We start from the raw sequence: 15,107 nt of genomic DNA, 5'->3' as shown, positions 1-15,107 counted from the left end.
TCTATGTATTAGTAGGTACTTACACTACAGTTTAAAATAAACTTAACATGCAAAAGTTTAACACCTTGCAACACCAATGTTCAACAATTAGATTTAAAATACATGACTATCAAGGTTCTTGCAGAACTTACCTGCTAATATTCAGAATTCATTTATAATTTTGATAATGAGTAACAGTCTATTTGTCTACTCTACATTTGACAACATATCACAGTCTACTTTCGCATTAAATCAGAATCTAAACCACCAGTGTGTACTATCACTAGCTTTTTCCACAGCAAACTACTTATTACAAAGAAAAAAGGTGCAAAATTACCTCTGGATGAGCCTAGCCTGGAAAGTGATGAGCGCCGAAAGGATGGATAACCAAAGTAACTAATATCTTCTGAAAACATAGCATCAGCATCAATAATGACACTTGGGTGAGCAGAATGTATGTCAGCATCCAGAAGAGACATAAGATCCTCTATAAGAGGAGACAAGGGTCTTAAGTGAATAATCAGCTACTTAAAACATCAGCTAGAGAGACCATCAACTAAACAAATATCAAAACAAAAAAAATCCTATCTATTAATTGAATTTCTGCTCTTCAGATTCACCAGTGCAAACTCATGTGCCTCCTATGCAACCACATTTACAATCAAGCTTGGCAGACTAGTGAACAAAACCAATTTCCCTACAAGAACTGCTCTGTCACTTATCTAACCACATTTCCCAAACAAGACTTGCCCAAAACACATTTTCCTGTAACCCAGAAATTCAAACTTTAGCCTGCCACTTGAAAGAACAAAGCCCTACGGTAAGATAGATACAGATACATACATGGGCACACACACTCATGCATGTAATGCAAAACTGCAAAGATGACCTATAATTAAGGGAGGACACAATTGATGGCAAAAGTTGGCCTTCACAAAACCATGTCTTTGATGTCAAAGACTATGTTCCTCCATGGAACATTTCTTTCAGAGAATGATGTACTTGTTTAACTCACAGGCTAATGGCTTGCAGCTCTCAGTACAAAGCTTTCAATGGTAACTACATTAAGAACAACAGTAATCTGGGAAAAGCACCATTTTTTTTTTAATACCATGCAGTTAAAAAAGAAAAGAGACATGACCAAAAACAAAAAGATGAATTTAAATATTGTGATTGCCCTAGCTTCTATGTTAGAAAACTTGAGTTCCTCTGAAGTACTGATCATTCTTAAAAGCATAAAACAAGCTCCTTCAATTTACTAAACTATAGCTACTATCCACACACGAAAGAGGTTTCTGAAAATTCATGTAATTCATTGAAGTCCAGCAATATGGACTGATAGGACAACTAAACCTGACTAATATCTTGCTGCTACAGAAAGGACAGTCCTACTTCCCTCCTTCATCCTCATGGCAAGGTGGGGTTTCTAAATATACAACTACCATATTTACATGTCTTGAAACAATACTTCACAGGGTACAGAAGTAAGGTGGGAAGCGATCTTCAGGCTTACTTAACTGGGCAGTCAAACAGAGCCCCACACATGGTATCTCTCCACATGCAGTAAAGCTGACCGGACCCTACTGCTGCCAAAGGAGACAGTTCTACTCATTCATAAACTTTCAAGCAAATCTGACTAAAAAAAAACAGGCTCCCCAAATTAGGTATCAGCTAACCCATGCAGGCACACAAACCTCACCACCGTGCAAGGGAATGGCAGCACAGTTCCTTCTGGCAGCAGGACAACCTCATCTGCTTAAGCCACTCACAAGGCTAACATGAAGCTACACACAGAGTCCCGTCAGAACACACAGAATGATGTGATGAACACACAATTTCAACACATCCAGTTCTCAGCCTCCACCTCATTGTAAATATAAAACAAAATAGTGGCTAGAAATCAAGATTTGAAGCTAAATAAAAGCATTCCTAACTAAATAAAAGCATTCCTATCAATAGGAAATAATTATTACGGGTCTTTTTCTCAGTGTCTGGAATGAAGTGGGGGGAGAAACACAGAGGAGAGGGTACCCAAAAACTGAAAAGGAGCCAGAAGTCCATACTTACAGTCAGTATTAACTCACTTAGCTGTCCCACTTAGTGATATTGAAAGTGCTAGAGATTTTCACATCCCTGCACATCAGAATATTCATCCTTAAATTCCTAAACTCTCAGCTCTAGGAAATGTAGCACATGCCAACTACAACCAGCTGTGCCCAGAAAAACAGTGCTGTAACTAGTAAGCACAGTGGATTTCAAAGCAAGCAAGACCTGAGCGAATGCTTTTTGCATGAAATAAGTAATCCACTCACATGTAGTATGTGCTTCTAAAAGCACATCATTTGGGACTCAATGGTTCATGCAGTAAGTTTTAGGAAGTCATCCTTGACAGGCTACTTGGAAATCCTAGCAAAAAAGATCTGGATTTGGCAAACAGGGTCTGTCTTACTGAAAGACTGAATCAGAGTGGCCTTATCCTGCCTGCTACTTTACCTATTTTCCACTGGCTTTCTGCAATTATAAAGCAGCAGTACACCTCACCTTAAGAGTGTCAGCTTATAAGTATCAGACTTTAAGAACTGGAAACACAGCCAAGACTGTTGTATCTCCCAATATTCACACCCTGTTCTTCCCTCCTCCTGCACTCACCACAACCATCTCTTCCTAGGTAAGTTCCAACCTATCTACAGTCTAGCAACTAGTTCTCATTTCTTTTGGTCACTATCCAGCAAAAAATTGCAAAATACTTTTATCTCTTTTTAGGAACAGGATTGGCCAGTACAGAAAAGAACTCTCCATCCTTGTTTAAAACAGACGATATTTTTTTTTTAAAAGGTACACTAAGCCAGAAATCCTCTTGACAGAAAATACAGACTTGACACACTGTCCTCTTGACAGAAAATACATGTGGCACACACATCTCCCTTCCACCATGTTAGGCATCTTGAGTTTAGCTGTGCTCCCAAAAGGGAACGCAAAAAAAAAAAAAAAAAAAAAAAAAAAAAAATCAAGCCATCAGTCTTAAACACATCTATGTGGGTTTTGGCTAAATGTGCATTAAGACAAGCGAAGAAATGAAGCCTTTTCTTACCCTCTTATTTCAGCTTCAAATCAGATTTGAATTTTCTTCCAGTATTTCTGCAAGAGATCCTCCTTCTTCCACTTTCTATACCAGCAAACAAAGGTGCTAAAACCAGTAGGGATAGGAGCCAAATCTACTCCCCTTCAAACATCACTGGAATTTTTTTTAGTGCTGTGAAAACACAGATACTGCAAGACTACATCCAGTTTAAGAACTTGGGGGAAAAAAACATTCTCTATAGCTTTATTTTCCTGATCTTCAGAAAAATCCCATGCGATGATATCATTCATCTCTTGTCCCATGTCAGACCAGATTCAGACCACACCCTTCACATTTAGATGTGGTAACCTATTAGATGTGATCTAATAACCTATTAGACGTGATCAACCTATCTAGGTAAGAAAGTACCTATGATTCTCCATTACATACCACTGAAAATTGGAAGGAAAAAGAAAAAAGAGAGGGGGAAAAAATTTTTAAATCTCCAAAAGAACAATAAAAACCCCCAAGTTTCAGTATACACATAAGCAGCAATTCAAGTACCGAGAAAATTTATTTTCAGTAGCTCCATGCATAGCATTATCTCTGGATTCATTAACTGTAAGGCATTGCCTAGATTGATTCCAATCTCAAGTTGCACTCACATTAAACCTTTTCCCTTAAGGGGGCAATCATACATTCTCTCCCCTCTTCTCAGCTGTATATTTTTATGAAATATTCAAGAATTCAATGTCTTCAGTACCTCTTCCTCTTTCAAGTTTGGATTGAATTGGTAAAACTGACAGCAAAGGGAAACATGTATTTTGGTTTCCTTGGAAACCAGACTCAAACAGAACTCCAGAACTCATTTCCTGGTAAAATATATTTATTCAAAACATTTCCTAACTTGAAGTTCATCTTAAAAAAAAAAAAAAAAAACACCAAACCAAAAACACAAACCAAAGAAAACCAAACCACACCAACAAAACCACAGGAAAAAAAAAATCACCTAATTGTTTCCCCCAAAGGCAATACACTGAACTGATCCTACATTAAGCTCCGGTTTCCATCTTTTCTCACTGCAAGCCAATACAGTAAGTACTGCTGCAATACCAGTCCATCTCTCTTTGTCCCTTCTTCACAAAATAAAAAGGATTTTTAAATAAACTCATCTCAATTCCAAAATCCAAAGTAATCTGGATGTTGCCAAACCAATGTTTCACAAGTTCCACTAGCAAGAACCCACTATATCATGCAGAAGTTACTGAGCAAACACGCACACATCTGAACTATACAAAGAACAAAATATTTTAACTTCTACAGAACCTCTATACAGAAGATTAACAGAACATAAAGCCCAGAAGAATCCTAATACAACTTGGTACAAGTTGGAAAAATCTAGAAACCTTCAAGTCTTTTTTTATTCTAAATCATCTTGTTCTATGTAGTTTTTACCTTGATTATGTTCCTTATGTACTCTTTATGTATCACACGAACCCACATTCCTCTCTAACTATCATAAAAGAAACAGGGCTAGATTAGTCAAAATCAAAGTACATAAGGACCAAAAATAAGTATCTAAAAGACACTTATTGAAGGCAATCTGTATAGAAAAGTAAAGTTCTGCTCTTCACTTAAAGACATTTTGAAGAATTCAGGAAGAACTGAGACGTGTATTTTGTTACCTTAAAAAAAGTCTGATGCATAACTTTTACAATACTAACTGGAATTATTACAACTGATGTATTAATGAAGTTATGATGTATTAAACAAGATTTTATTAATTTCACAGTGGTTGGAAAGTATCTTAGGGGTTCTGTTTTGGCTTGGTTTTGTATGTTTTTTTAAGTTTTTAAAATCAGGTGCAATTTACTCTGTGTTTTAAAAAAAATGCTCCTCTGTCTTGGAAGGCTGAGAGGAGAAACCCCTAAACTTAAGGGTCACAAAGCACCAGACATGCAGAAGGAGAAAGTAAAAACTCACATATGCTTTTAATCAAAATGCAAGAGCCTCAAAAGCCCTGGGACAAATGCAAGTCTTGTCATTTGCTTTTTTTGTGATTGGAAAGAACAAAATCAAAAAGTTAAAGCATAATTTGACATAATAAAAAAAAAAAAAAACGAAACAAAACAAACAAAAAAAAAAAAGTTCTTTATTTTTCAAAATAATTTATAGACACCTGACTAAAAATTGAATGCATGTAGCACTTGAGTTATCCACAGTTCTCTTTCACAAACTCTGATGTTATAGTTCCAAAAGAGCATCCAGAGGCAAGATGACAAGTGAAAGCAAGAAGACTGCAAAGTTTCTACAGCAGAAGACTTAAAAAAAAAAAAAAAAGAGGTTCTACATAGTTCTGAAGAAAGGACCTTCAGTATTTTTCCAGAGAGCTATATGCAAGTTTCTCTCACTATCTGGTTTTCCTGAAAACTAGCCTGCATCACGTGACACAGACTGGTAATTTATACTATTTAGTGTACCAACATGACAGCACTGACTAATGTTCAGCTAGACTTTTCCTACTGTTTTGATCATATTCAGATATCAAGTTAATTAATTTCTGTGCAACAAGCTTATTTTTTCCCACAAAACTGAAATAACTTAAGATAGAGAGAGAAGGCATAGTATGTTCTGCAAATTACATTTTTGAAGACTGGAGTCAAGACATATCAAGTTTCATTTCAGTTGTCGTTTCCATGTCTTTTCCCACAAGAACTGGGGAAGAATTAGCCCAGTTTCTCTGCAGGGCAGAAGAAAGAAGGGGAAAAAAATACTAATGTTAGGAAGTTGCAATCCCTTGTAGGAAAGATTAATCTAAACAGGGGAGAAGCTTTAAAAATTAAGCCATGGACAAAATTGTTTTCTGGACAGCTAGAGAAGACAGATTAAATCAGTATGTAGAGTTTCACTATCTCAAATACAAAAGACTCACAGACTGTAACGCAAAAAATAAAAGTTACCAGTTGTAGGTTGTCAGATTGTCCCAGTTAACTGATACTTATCTCAAAAGGTACTAAGAGAATAGTTAATGCTGTAGGAAGCTGGTTAGTACAGTTAAAAAGAACTTCTACTGTAAATGACTACTAGCAACAATTTATCTTCTGAAGGCCGATTCTGGAGGAATGCATTCAGGTATGCTTAGGGTAAGAACTTCTGATTTAAATTCTTGGAAAGAGTTAGGAGAATTTACTTCCTCCAAGGCATCTGTCTAATGTTTTTCAGTCATCTTAATAGCAAGACTCAAAGATTTTTTCACCCATTTCACCAGAGGATTCTTGATTCTACAGCAAAATAAAGAAGCTTGGCAGATGCAACTAAAACTAGAAGAGGCAAAATGAAATACGAAGCCTTTGCTGCAGAACAAAAAAACCTTTGTCTAATCACATGATTGACAAGATAAAGATGGAGGAAGCCCATGAACCTTCCTGGTGAACCAGATGAGCAGAAAAAAAAAAAACACTTATTAGAAAAATACCAAAACGTCATTTTGACACACAGAAAGAAAAGCTAATATGTAGTCAGAGTTTAGATGTGTTCTTTTCATGCAGTGCACCTAACAAACATTAGATTTGGCTGCTATGTTTTCAAATATGTTTACTCAGCAAGAAAAGATTGCCTAAATTATTTAGCCAACATAAAAGAAGACTCAGAGTCTTTTATAAAAAGCAACTGTATGGGACAGACAATATTTAAAAAAATAGCTGGACTTCAATTATAGCATTTTACCAGTATAGCCAGAATACTACAGCATTTATGAGGGGAACTTGAAATGAAGAATAAATTCTCAATCTAATTGTAAAAACTGCAAGTTGTTTTGCCCTCACTTGAGGCATTTTGATTAAAAAAAGCTCTATAATTTTGCTCTAGTAACTGCTGTATCTTAAGAATATAAGTTAGTCGTAAAAAACATGCAAGTCACTAGAAAGTTTTAGAATTAGCTTTTATGAGCAAGCCACACAGCAGTCTCAGCATCTCATTGAGCAGCAAAATACAGATGTAAGTAATGCTGATGTTACAAAGCCTAGGATCCTAAAAAAAAAAACCAACTTTCACGTTACCCACAGAGTCAAAAGTTATTCTTTAATGGCTAACTAAAATCCCTCAAGATATCCTAGTGCGTCTTTTGTTTTACACATCTTTAGACTGTGCTCCTATAAGCAAGAACTGTCTTCACTGCATACCTTGCACAGCACGGAGCACACTGTCAGTGCTTAAATATAGAAAAATAAGAACACATTGGCATTTTCTTATCAAAAGTTGCAGGATACAAACCTCCAGGAAGATAAGATTCACTTGCTGTGTCATCCCCATCATCTCCATCTTCATCATCACGACTCAACAAATTATTTACAGCAAGGTTTACGTCAAGATTTGTTCGCTGGAGTTCCCGAATGATAATACTTCTGGACTTTCCTTGTAAAACAACTTGTGCCTGTAAGAGCAGAGTATAATTGACTGCTGGTCATTCCCAGCTCACTAACCACCATTCATAAGAATGCTTAATTCTGAAAGAAGTCTAATAAAAACCAAAGGTAAATCACAGTACATACAGACAAAGGCTCAAATAGATTTTTCACAGCATCCTGTACTAGATAGTCAACCTTCTCTCAGTTCAAGTTAGGCCACTGAATTCCAATTTTATGCTGAATTTCCTAACACAATCTTAGAATCTACTTCTTGAAATGCTTATGCTGTAAAGGATAAGCAAAATCTGTTTTTGAGAATGTTCTGTATGTTACCATAAAAGTATTCAAACTTACTATGTCAACCAACAGAGTTTTGCAATCAACTGTTGTTCCAAAACTAAACCTCAATCCCTCTCTTTCTGACACTGGTTTCTCTTTCCTTTCCCTTTAATATGTAACCACCTTACGTCTCTGTTTTTCTCATCATTCTGTTTTTAAAGGCTTATCTTCAGCAGTTCCTGCAACATTTAGATATTTATTAGCAAAGTGCAAACACAGAAAAAAAAAAAATCTTCCAAATGTTAAACAGATGCAATGAATTTACAAAAAACAGAAGCATTCTGCTCTATTCCATTAACCCTAAGGCTCAGAGCATTTTGTTTTTCCAGACAGACTACCCTCTAATGAATGCCAGAGAAGATCAGAGTTCTGGAAGATCACAAACTGCATGAAGAACTAATGTTCTCCTAACACAGTAAAAATGAGGCACCCAATAAAATTGTCCATTGACAAGCGAAAAAAGAAAGGGACATAAACAGCACACGTAGCTAAACTTTTTGTCATAACATCCTATGCCAGAAGTTTACAGCTTTTTGAGACACAGCAGAAGCTATGTTATATAGACTATCGGTGAAGATTTTTTTCCATTGGTCTGCTTTAGAGTTACCCCAAAAATGTTTTTAGACACCTTCTGTTTTAAAGGTAGACAAAGTATGCTATTTTTTATAAGGCAAAAGATCATAGCAAGGGAAGGAAAGTTATGACAAAAAAACATACATTAGATTATAGAATGGAATTGTCTAGGGCAAGGGATATTAGTCTATTTTTTTATTTCATGTAAGATATCAAGGATGTCAGTAAACGCTCTCAAGAAACACTAGAAGTAAACAATGAAGTCAAAAAAACCCCCATCACTCCACAGCTGAAAGACACCACTGGAGATCATCTAACTACACCACCTCCTGAAAGCAGGGCTAATTCCAGAGTAACCAACACCTCCAGTATCTTGCATCCATGAAGGGAGAAGCTCCCAGCTTTTACTGGGTTTCAAATTCAAAAAGAGAAAGGAACTGGAAACCAGTCTGTCACTGGTGGGTCTGTAGATACCTTGCCCAATAGCTCCTATCTTGTACCAGTCATGCTATAGGCCACATAAAGCATGCAAGCAGATTATCTTTGGCCTAGCAACTAACATCTGTATTCCTAATGTAGACCAGCAATTTATTTTGAACCAAGAATTAAAATGCATTAACTAGTCACATATTTTGAATGTGCTGTGGTTTGGGGTGGTTTTTTTTTGTTTGTTTGTTTGTTTTTTTTTTTTTTTTTTTTTTTTTCAAACATGGAGAAAAATGTTTTTAACAAACTCCACTTAATCACACAATGCAAAGTGTGTCAGCTTATTCAGGCTTTAGTGCATTAAGAGGCAAAAGCAGAGCAATTTATACCCAACATTCATCAGTTACATTTATAAAAAAATAAGTAGAGGTGTCCATAAAGAAAAATTATTACTATTTTAAAGAGATTAAATACATTTGATGTTGTCTTTTATTTAAATCTAAAATGGCTCACTCATTTTATCAAACAAGGAAAAAAGTCAGCCTGCCCCCCCTTCCTTATACTCCTTCAAGAAACTTAACTTTATTAGTTGCATGCTTAATATGATTCTCAAAAATTTTATTTTCTCACTACATCTTCCATCTGTAAATGAACAATGCATGACATTCCTCATCTAGATGAAACACATAGCTCATTTTAGTGGAAGTTCAGGTAACAAAAAACTCCAGAATCCAAAAAAAGTCTCTCAATCATACTAAGCATTTAAGAATAAAAGCAATTCAGCTAGAGAAAGTCAATCTTTTCAGTTATATGCATTACTCCTTGGAGAAAATGCACTACTATAACAACACATTCCTGTTCCCATGCTACTAGAATCTCTCCAGGTTTTTGGCAACAAGCAGTTTCCAGCTCACATACCTGTGAAATGAGTTCCTCTGGAATGACCGATGCTGGTATCACTGGTTGTGGTTGACTCCCCAGCAGTCCAGATCCTCGATCACGTCCTGTGCGTATAACTCTGGTCTGCCTTCGAGAATCTCGAGCTCCAGCAGATGATCTACCAGAAGATCCTCCTCCACTTCCACCAACGCCTGAACTCCAGCGACTTCTAGAAGATTTAGATTATATTTTTTTATATATATATATATAGCAGCATACTTTGGGGACTACATCAAGAAATAAGTCTTTAGTTTTATTATTAGTAACCTGTAGACAGTCTCTGAAAAATATTGCAGATTGACTTCATAGACAAACGCTATGAAAGTATCTTTCAAAACTAGTAAGAACAAGAGCACTGGGCAATTGATAAAGTTCTGAATTATACAGAAGAAATACAAAACAGGACTCCAACTGGAAGTTGCACTCTTTCCTACTCAGAGTTGTGTGGATGTATATACACATAAATACATGCATGCACCAATTCCAAGTTTCTAAAAGCAACAGTATCAGCAGAGTAACATCTAACACTCAGTTGTTAACTTCCTACTATAAAAGCACATATGCAGCAGCTTCCTGGTCAGAAGGTCGCTATACTCAGATGGGTCTTCTAAAATTTGAGACTTGATTTACATTAAGAAATTGCTTAAGATTACACTGGAAAGATAAGCAATCTACTGCAAAAGAAATCTTACACTAGATAGTTCTCTGATCCTCATGGATGGTTTTCAAGATACTACTCTACTCTGGACCTATTTGTATTGAAGAAAACCAACTGTACACATTGCAAAAATGTGCCTCAACTGACTGAACATTTTTTTCATTTCTATGAGTCTGTACCAAAACAAGGGAGTGAAAAGGCAGTGATTTGGAGAAATGAACAACTCCCCATCATCACAGTTTTCCACTAATCTTAACACCACAGAACTGTGTCAACTTAATCTGTTCTGGACATAACACTAGATACTCGGTATCATGAAAAGCCAAAAGACTCTAGTTTGTTTTTCAAGATTAACTAAACTTTGTTATACAAATCTACCTTAAAGGATATTGCATATGGTATTATTTCTATTTAATAACCAGTATCAGCAGAACTTTCCTGCTCTCTAATATATTCACATTAAAAGTATACCACATATAGCTATAAAAGCTAATTAAGAATACTTGTCTTACATTTTATGGCTTAAGTCGAATACTAACATTCCTCTCTCTTTTTGTTGCTCTTTTTTTTTTTTTAAACTCCTGACAAGACCATGCAATCACAAAAAAACTCAAGTATCTGCCTAAGACAAGGCCCTGTCAGAGACATCTACATTTTCAGGATTCTAGCCAGCAATGACACAGACAGTGACAAGACAAAACATAATTCAAGAATGGCTTTAGGAAAAGTCTTGTCTCATGAGTTAGAAAAAGAGCACTAAAAATAAAAAAAAAGCTATCAAAAATGGAAAGAAAACCCAAAAACCAAACCAAAGAAGAATGTGACATTTTAAATAAAACAAGCCAGTTAATCAGTTTATAAAGGTGGAAAGGGGACTGAGGGGAAATCAAATTCTTCCTACACAACAATTCTCAATTCAGCTCTCAGCAGGGAAGATGTGGGTTTGAAGAAAAGTGTTATGTATTAGATTTTATTACTTCCTATGGATGCATTTCCTAAGTTATAAACTATCAATGACAGATTTAAGACATCTAACAGTTAAAGCCATCTATATTCATATAAAAATTCCAATATTCCAAGTGTGTCCCAACTTGGTCCTGTTATAGAGAAAAAAAAATAATCATAAGGACACAGATATTCCTGTTAAAACTGCCTAAACCTAGAATAAATATTAATATAGAATGGAAATCTTGCTGCTCACTTCCGTTCACCTACTATACTTCCACATCTTTCCACTGCCCACTACTTTGGATATTTTCCAAATCCAATGATCTAATCTAAGGGCTCCACAGTTTGGATGTTTTCAGACTCAGTTTATTAAGTATTCCCTTAATGTAATAGATCAGTTACAGTGAATACTGCTACTCTACTAGTTCAGTGACTTTCAACACCTGGTTCTGAAACATGCAAGGAAAGAAATTAGGAACACTTCAAGGATGGTCTCCTAGCACATAGCTTCAATTCCAACTGGTTATGCTCAGGTAGAAATAACAAGGAAAAAAAAGCCTTAGGCTTTTCACAGCAACTTTTTAAATATGACAATACCAGTTTGCCTTTAAAAGTTTAATACATGGATTTTAGGTTCAGATGCACAAAGGTTTTACAAAAAGTTGGGGGGGTAAGGGCAAGGTGAGAAATCTTCCATGCAACTAAGCCACAGAAGAGATTAGTTTATTTTGCAGCATAAACAACAAATTCACTTTTGTAGAAGAGCTGTAGTTCTTCCCTCTTAACAAATTATTCACATGCAGAAAGCACAGTTTGTAAATGCAATTCTCCTTACTACAGTTTAGTAACCTTAGGAAGCAGCACTGTCCAACATGTCATATAACAAAGAGTTAACTGTGATTGCGTAGTGAAGATTAATTTACATTGTTATATAAAGGGACACCATCAATTTTAGAGCTAACAATAAAAAAATTTAATCTGTAGAGTACAATTTTAAAGATTCTGAGCAACAGCCTTTTCCAAATGTTCCCTTTCTATTACTGTATGTAAGGCCCCAACTAAGAAAACACTGCTCATTACTTGGGGCAGGGGACAGAAAGGCACAATAAAACTGAGCGCATCAAGGTCTGCAAACACAAATAAATGAAGATTCTTCCTGCATAAACGTACTCACTTTATTTTATGCTGCTAGCCTATCAGGGTTTAAATTGATAGTGTCCCTCTAAAAAGCAGCTTTTCAAAATCAAGAACTGAAAAAACATTCAAAAAAGACAACACAGCCAAAACTAAGTTATTCTTCACACATATATGAAGAACATTCCATATCCTGGGTACTGAAGGGTCACTTGCATATGTGTTATTTTAACCAAGTCAATACGCGTTTTTTTATTATACCCTACCTACACAACTGATGTAATTATACGTTCCCTTATACATACTGCATACAATTTATATATGTGTATACACATATACTCAAATATGGAACAAACAGATTGCAGCCTCAATCCTATCAAAACTTACCCAAGGGTGTTGCCTGCCAGTCTGCCCAGAGTTTCAGAACCAGACAGAAACCATGGGGAGTCACTAGTCCTGCCTGGCCTGGATGTCCTTCCTGCCCCTGAGCCACTGCTCAACTTTGAACTGAAAGTAAAAGATGGTAAATCAGTCACAAAACAATCCCAAATGGGTTAAGAACAAAACCTGGAATCCCAGGTCTAAATTCTCAGGGATTTAGTCTGGTAACATACCAGCTTAAGCAACACCCTTGGGGAATATTCCAAACTAATCTAACTGTATATTAAAAGGTACACTGGAAAAAGAAAGTGGAAAGCATGCCTAAGAGACCTTATGTACATCAGCAATCCATAACAGCACAGTTGCAAATACATATTAAGCTAATTAGTGATTTGAGTTCGCCACTGCACTAAGTTTTCAGTTAGCATATACGTATAAATTGTAATCACCAGGTGTTCTATCCATAAACCTGAGCCTGAGTATGCTACTTCGATATTAAGAAGCTGTTTACATTCAAATATGGACCGCTAAACACTCCTATTACAGGGGACTTACCTGGACTGAAGACAACAGGCCTAGACAGTGAGCCTCTCCAGATGGGACCACTTTCAGAGTGGATTCTACATGAAGCTTAACAATTTAACAGTTTCCTTCATAAGGATTATTTTGGGAGGGGTTTGTTTCTTGAAGTTAAAAAGATCCTGTCTCCCTTCTTTTAGCATCACATCTACTATTTATTCCTACACCAGTTTGTCAAGCTAGATTGTTTGGCTGCATCACCATAACCATTACATATCTACTCAAAATACCCATTCCAAAGGCAATCTAGTTTAAAAACAAAAACAAAACAAAAAAAAGCAGTCAAGCTGCTTATCCAGTTCAAAAGAATGATTTAACATGAAGAAAAGCATTTCTTACCCATCATTATTATCAGGTTTACCCAATTCCAATCTGTCTGGTTGAACTGAAAAACCAATCCTGCAGACTCTACCATCCTATATTTAAAACAAGAAAACCAAGTGTCCAAAATTGAAATGTAAAACAAGTTACAGAAAAACAAAGACAAGTCTTCAGTTATTGAAGAATGTTGATCAATTTGATGTTAGAAGAATTAATTTTAACTGTATGCTTCCAAGTTTGTTATCTGAGCAGATTTGAGTAATTTACCTCGAGAAGAAATGCAGCATGATTTGGTCCCACCACACACTGTTTAATAGTGGCCTGTTCCAATACATTCAAAGGGGGGTGGCTGAAAACAAAAAGTGAGCATGTATAACATTTTTAAACTTTTAAAGTCTGAAAAAAATAAAAAAAATACAAGTGGTATATGGAAGGAACAGCATGCAGCAACAGTTACCAATATAAAAACATTCAAGAATGACTAAACATGTGTATTAGTTGAAGCAACTATGAAATCTTTTTCTTCACTAACACAGAAAATGCAGAACAAAACCATAAAAGGCAGTAAGGTTTTATTTAATTTGATCAGCAATAAACAACGGGGGTTATACTTCAACATAAGGAGTCATTTCATAAGGAGGGTATTTAATAATATAATTTATCATAACTAAAAACCTAACATTTTCTTCCTAATATAAGACCTGTGTTATCTGAAGCATTTCTAAACTTTAGTATTACTACTATTGAGGCTAAGGCTATATCTACAATACAGTCATTTGCTTCTCGTTGCTGTTAGAAAAATTGTGCTTTCCTAAACGATCTACAGAAGCACGTGATATGCCTTACCTGTTTAAATTATATTTGTTCAGCTTCTCTGAAACTTCCCTTAATCTGAAATAAAAAGAAATTAAGCTGTTTGAAAGACATCCTCCACAGTACACAACATCCACTTACACAGCATATTTACGACATTATAGGAACAACTTACCACCATATTTAATGAAGCTCGATATAAATACTACTTGGTGTCAGGAGCCTGTATAAAAACTGGATGGTGTTCAGCTTCAAATCAGGTAAATTTTTTTTTTGGAGCTTTTTTGAGTTAGTTTTACACTTCTACCTACTATCTTGCCACAAAACCCATGCTTTCTTGCATTTGTGTGTGTTTTGCAAGTCACGATCAAAAAACACTACTACTGCCTTGTTACCGTCATTTACAACTTTACAACTTTACATACAAAAACAGATGAGACAATGTGCATTAACTGTATATATACCTGTATTTCCTTGTATAAGCTTGAATACAGTATCCCAGAGCAGACAGGATTACCGTTTTCTAGGAAATCTAAGTATGTGGCATGTC

At 35.8% G+C, this 15,107-nt stretch overlaps 1 protein-coding gene across 12 annotated transcripts in view; it reads right to left on the bottom strand.

Annotated features, from left to right (window-relative positions):
- The window catches only part of UBR5 (ubiquitin protein ligase E3 component n-recognin 5), a 93,026-nt gene that overhangs the window by 57,787 nt on the left and 20,132 nt on the right, over positions 1–15,107 (bottom strand). For 10 of the 12 annotated variants that reach the window (XM_042785824.1, XM_042785828.1, XM_042785827.1 and 7 more), the window contains exons 2-8: positions 14,591–14,635; positions 14,012–14,093; positions 13,763–13,839; positions 12,851–12,970; positions 9,703–9,892; positions 7,313–7,472; positions 317–466 (exon numbers count right to left, since the gene is read on the bottom strand). In XM_042785824.1, coding sequence (XP_042641758.1) covers positions 317–466; positions 7,313–7,472; positions 9,703–9,892; positions 12,851–12,970; positions 13,763–13,839; positions 14,012–14,093; positions 14,591–14,635 — 824 coding nt within the window. The remainder of the gene's footprint in view (positions 1–316; positions 467–7,312; positions 7,473–9,702; positions 9,893–12,850; positions 12,971–13,762; positions 13,840–14,011; positions 14,094–14,590; positions 14,636–15,107) is intronic. The other 2 variants (XM_042785825.1, XM_042785835.1) reach the window with 2 other exon arrangements.

The sequence above is a fragment of the Tyto alba genome, unplaced genomic scaffold (genome assembly GCF_018691265.1).
Source record: "Tyto alba isolate M040663 unplaced genomic scaffold, T.alba_DEE_v4.0 Super-Scaffold_9, whole genome shotgun sequence".
In the NCBI taxonomy this organism is placed as follows: Eukaryota; Metazoa; Chordata; class Aves; order Strigiformes; family Tytonidae; genus Tyto; species Tyto alba.
This window is presented reverse-complemented; position numbering and strand designations above follow the sequence as displayed.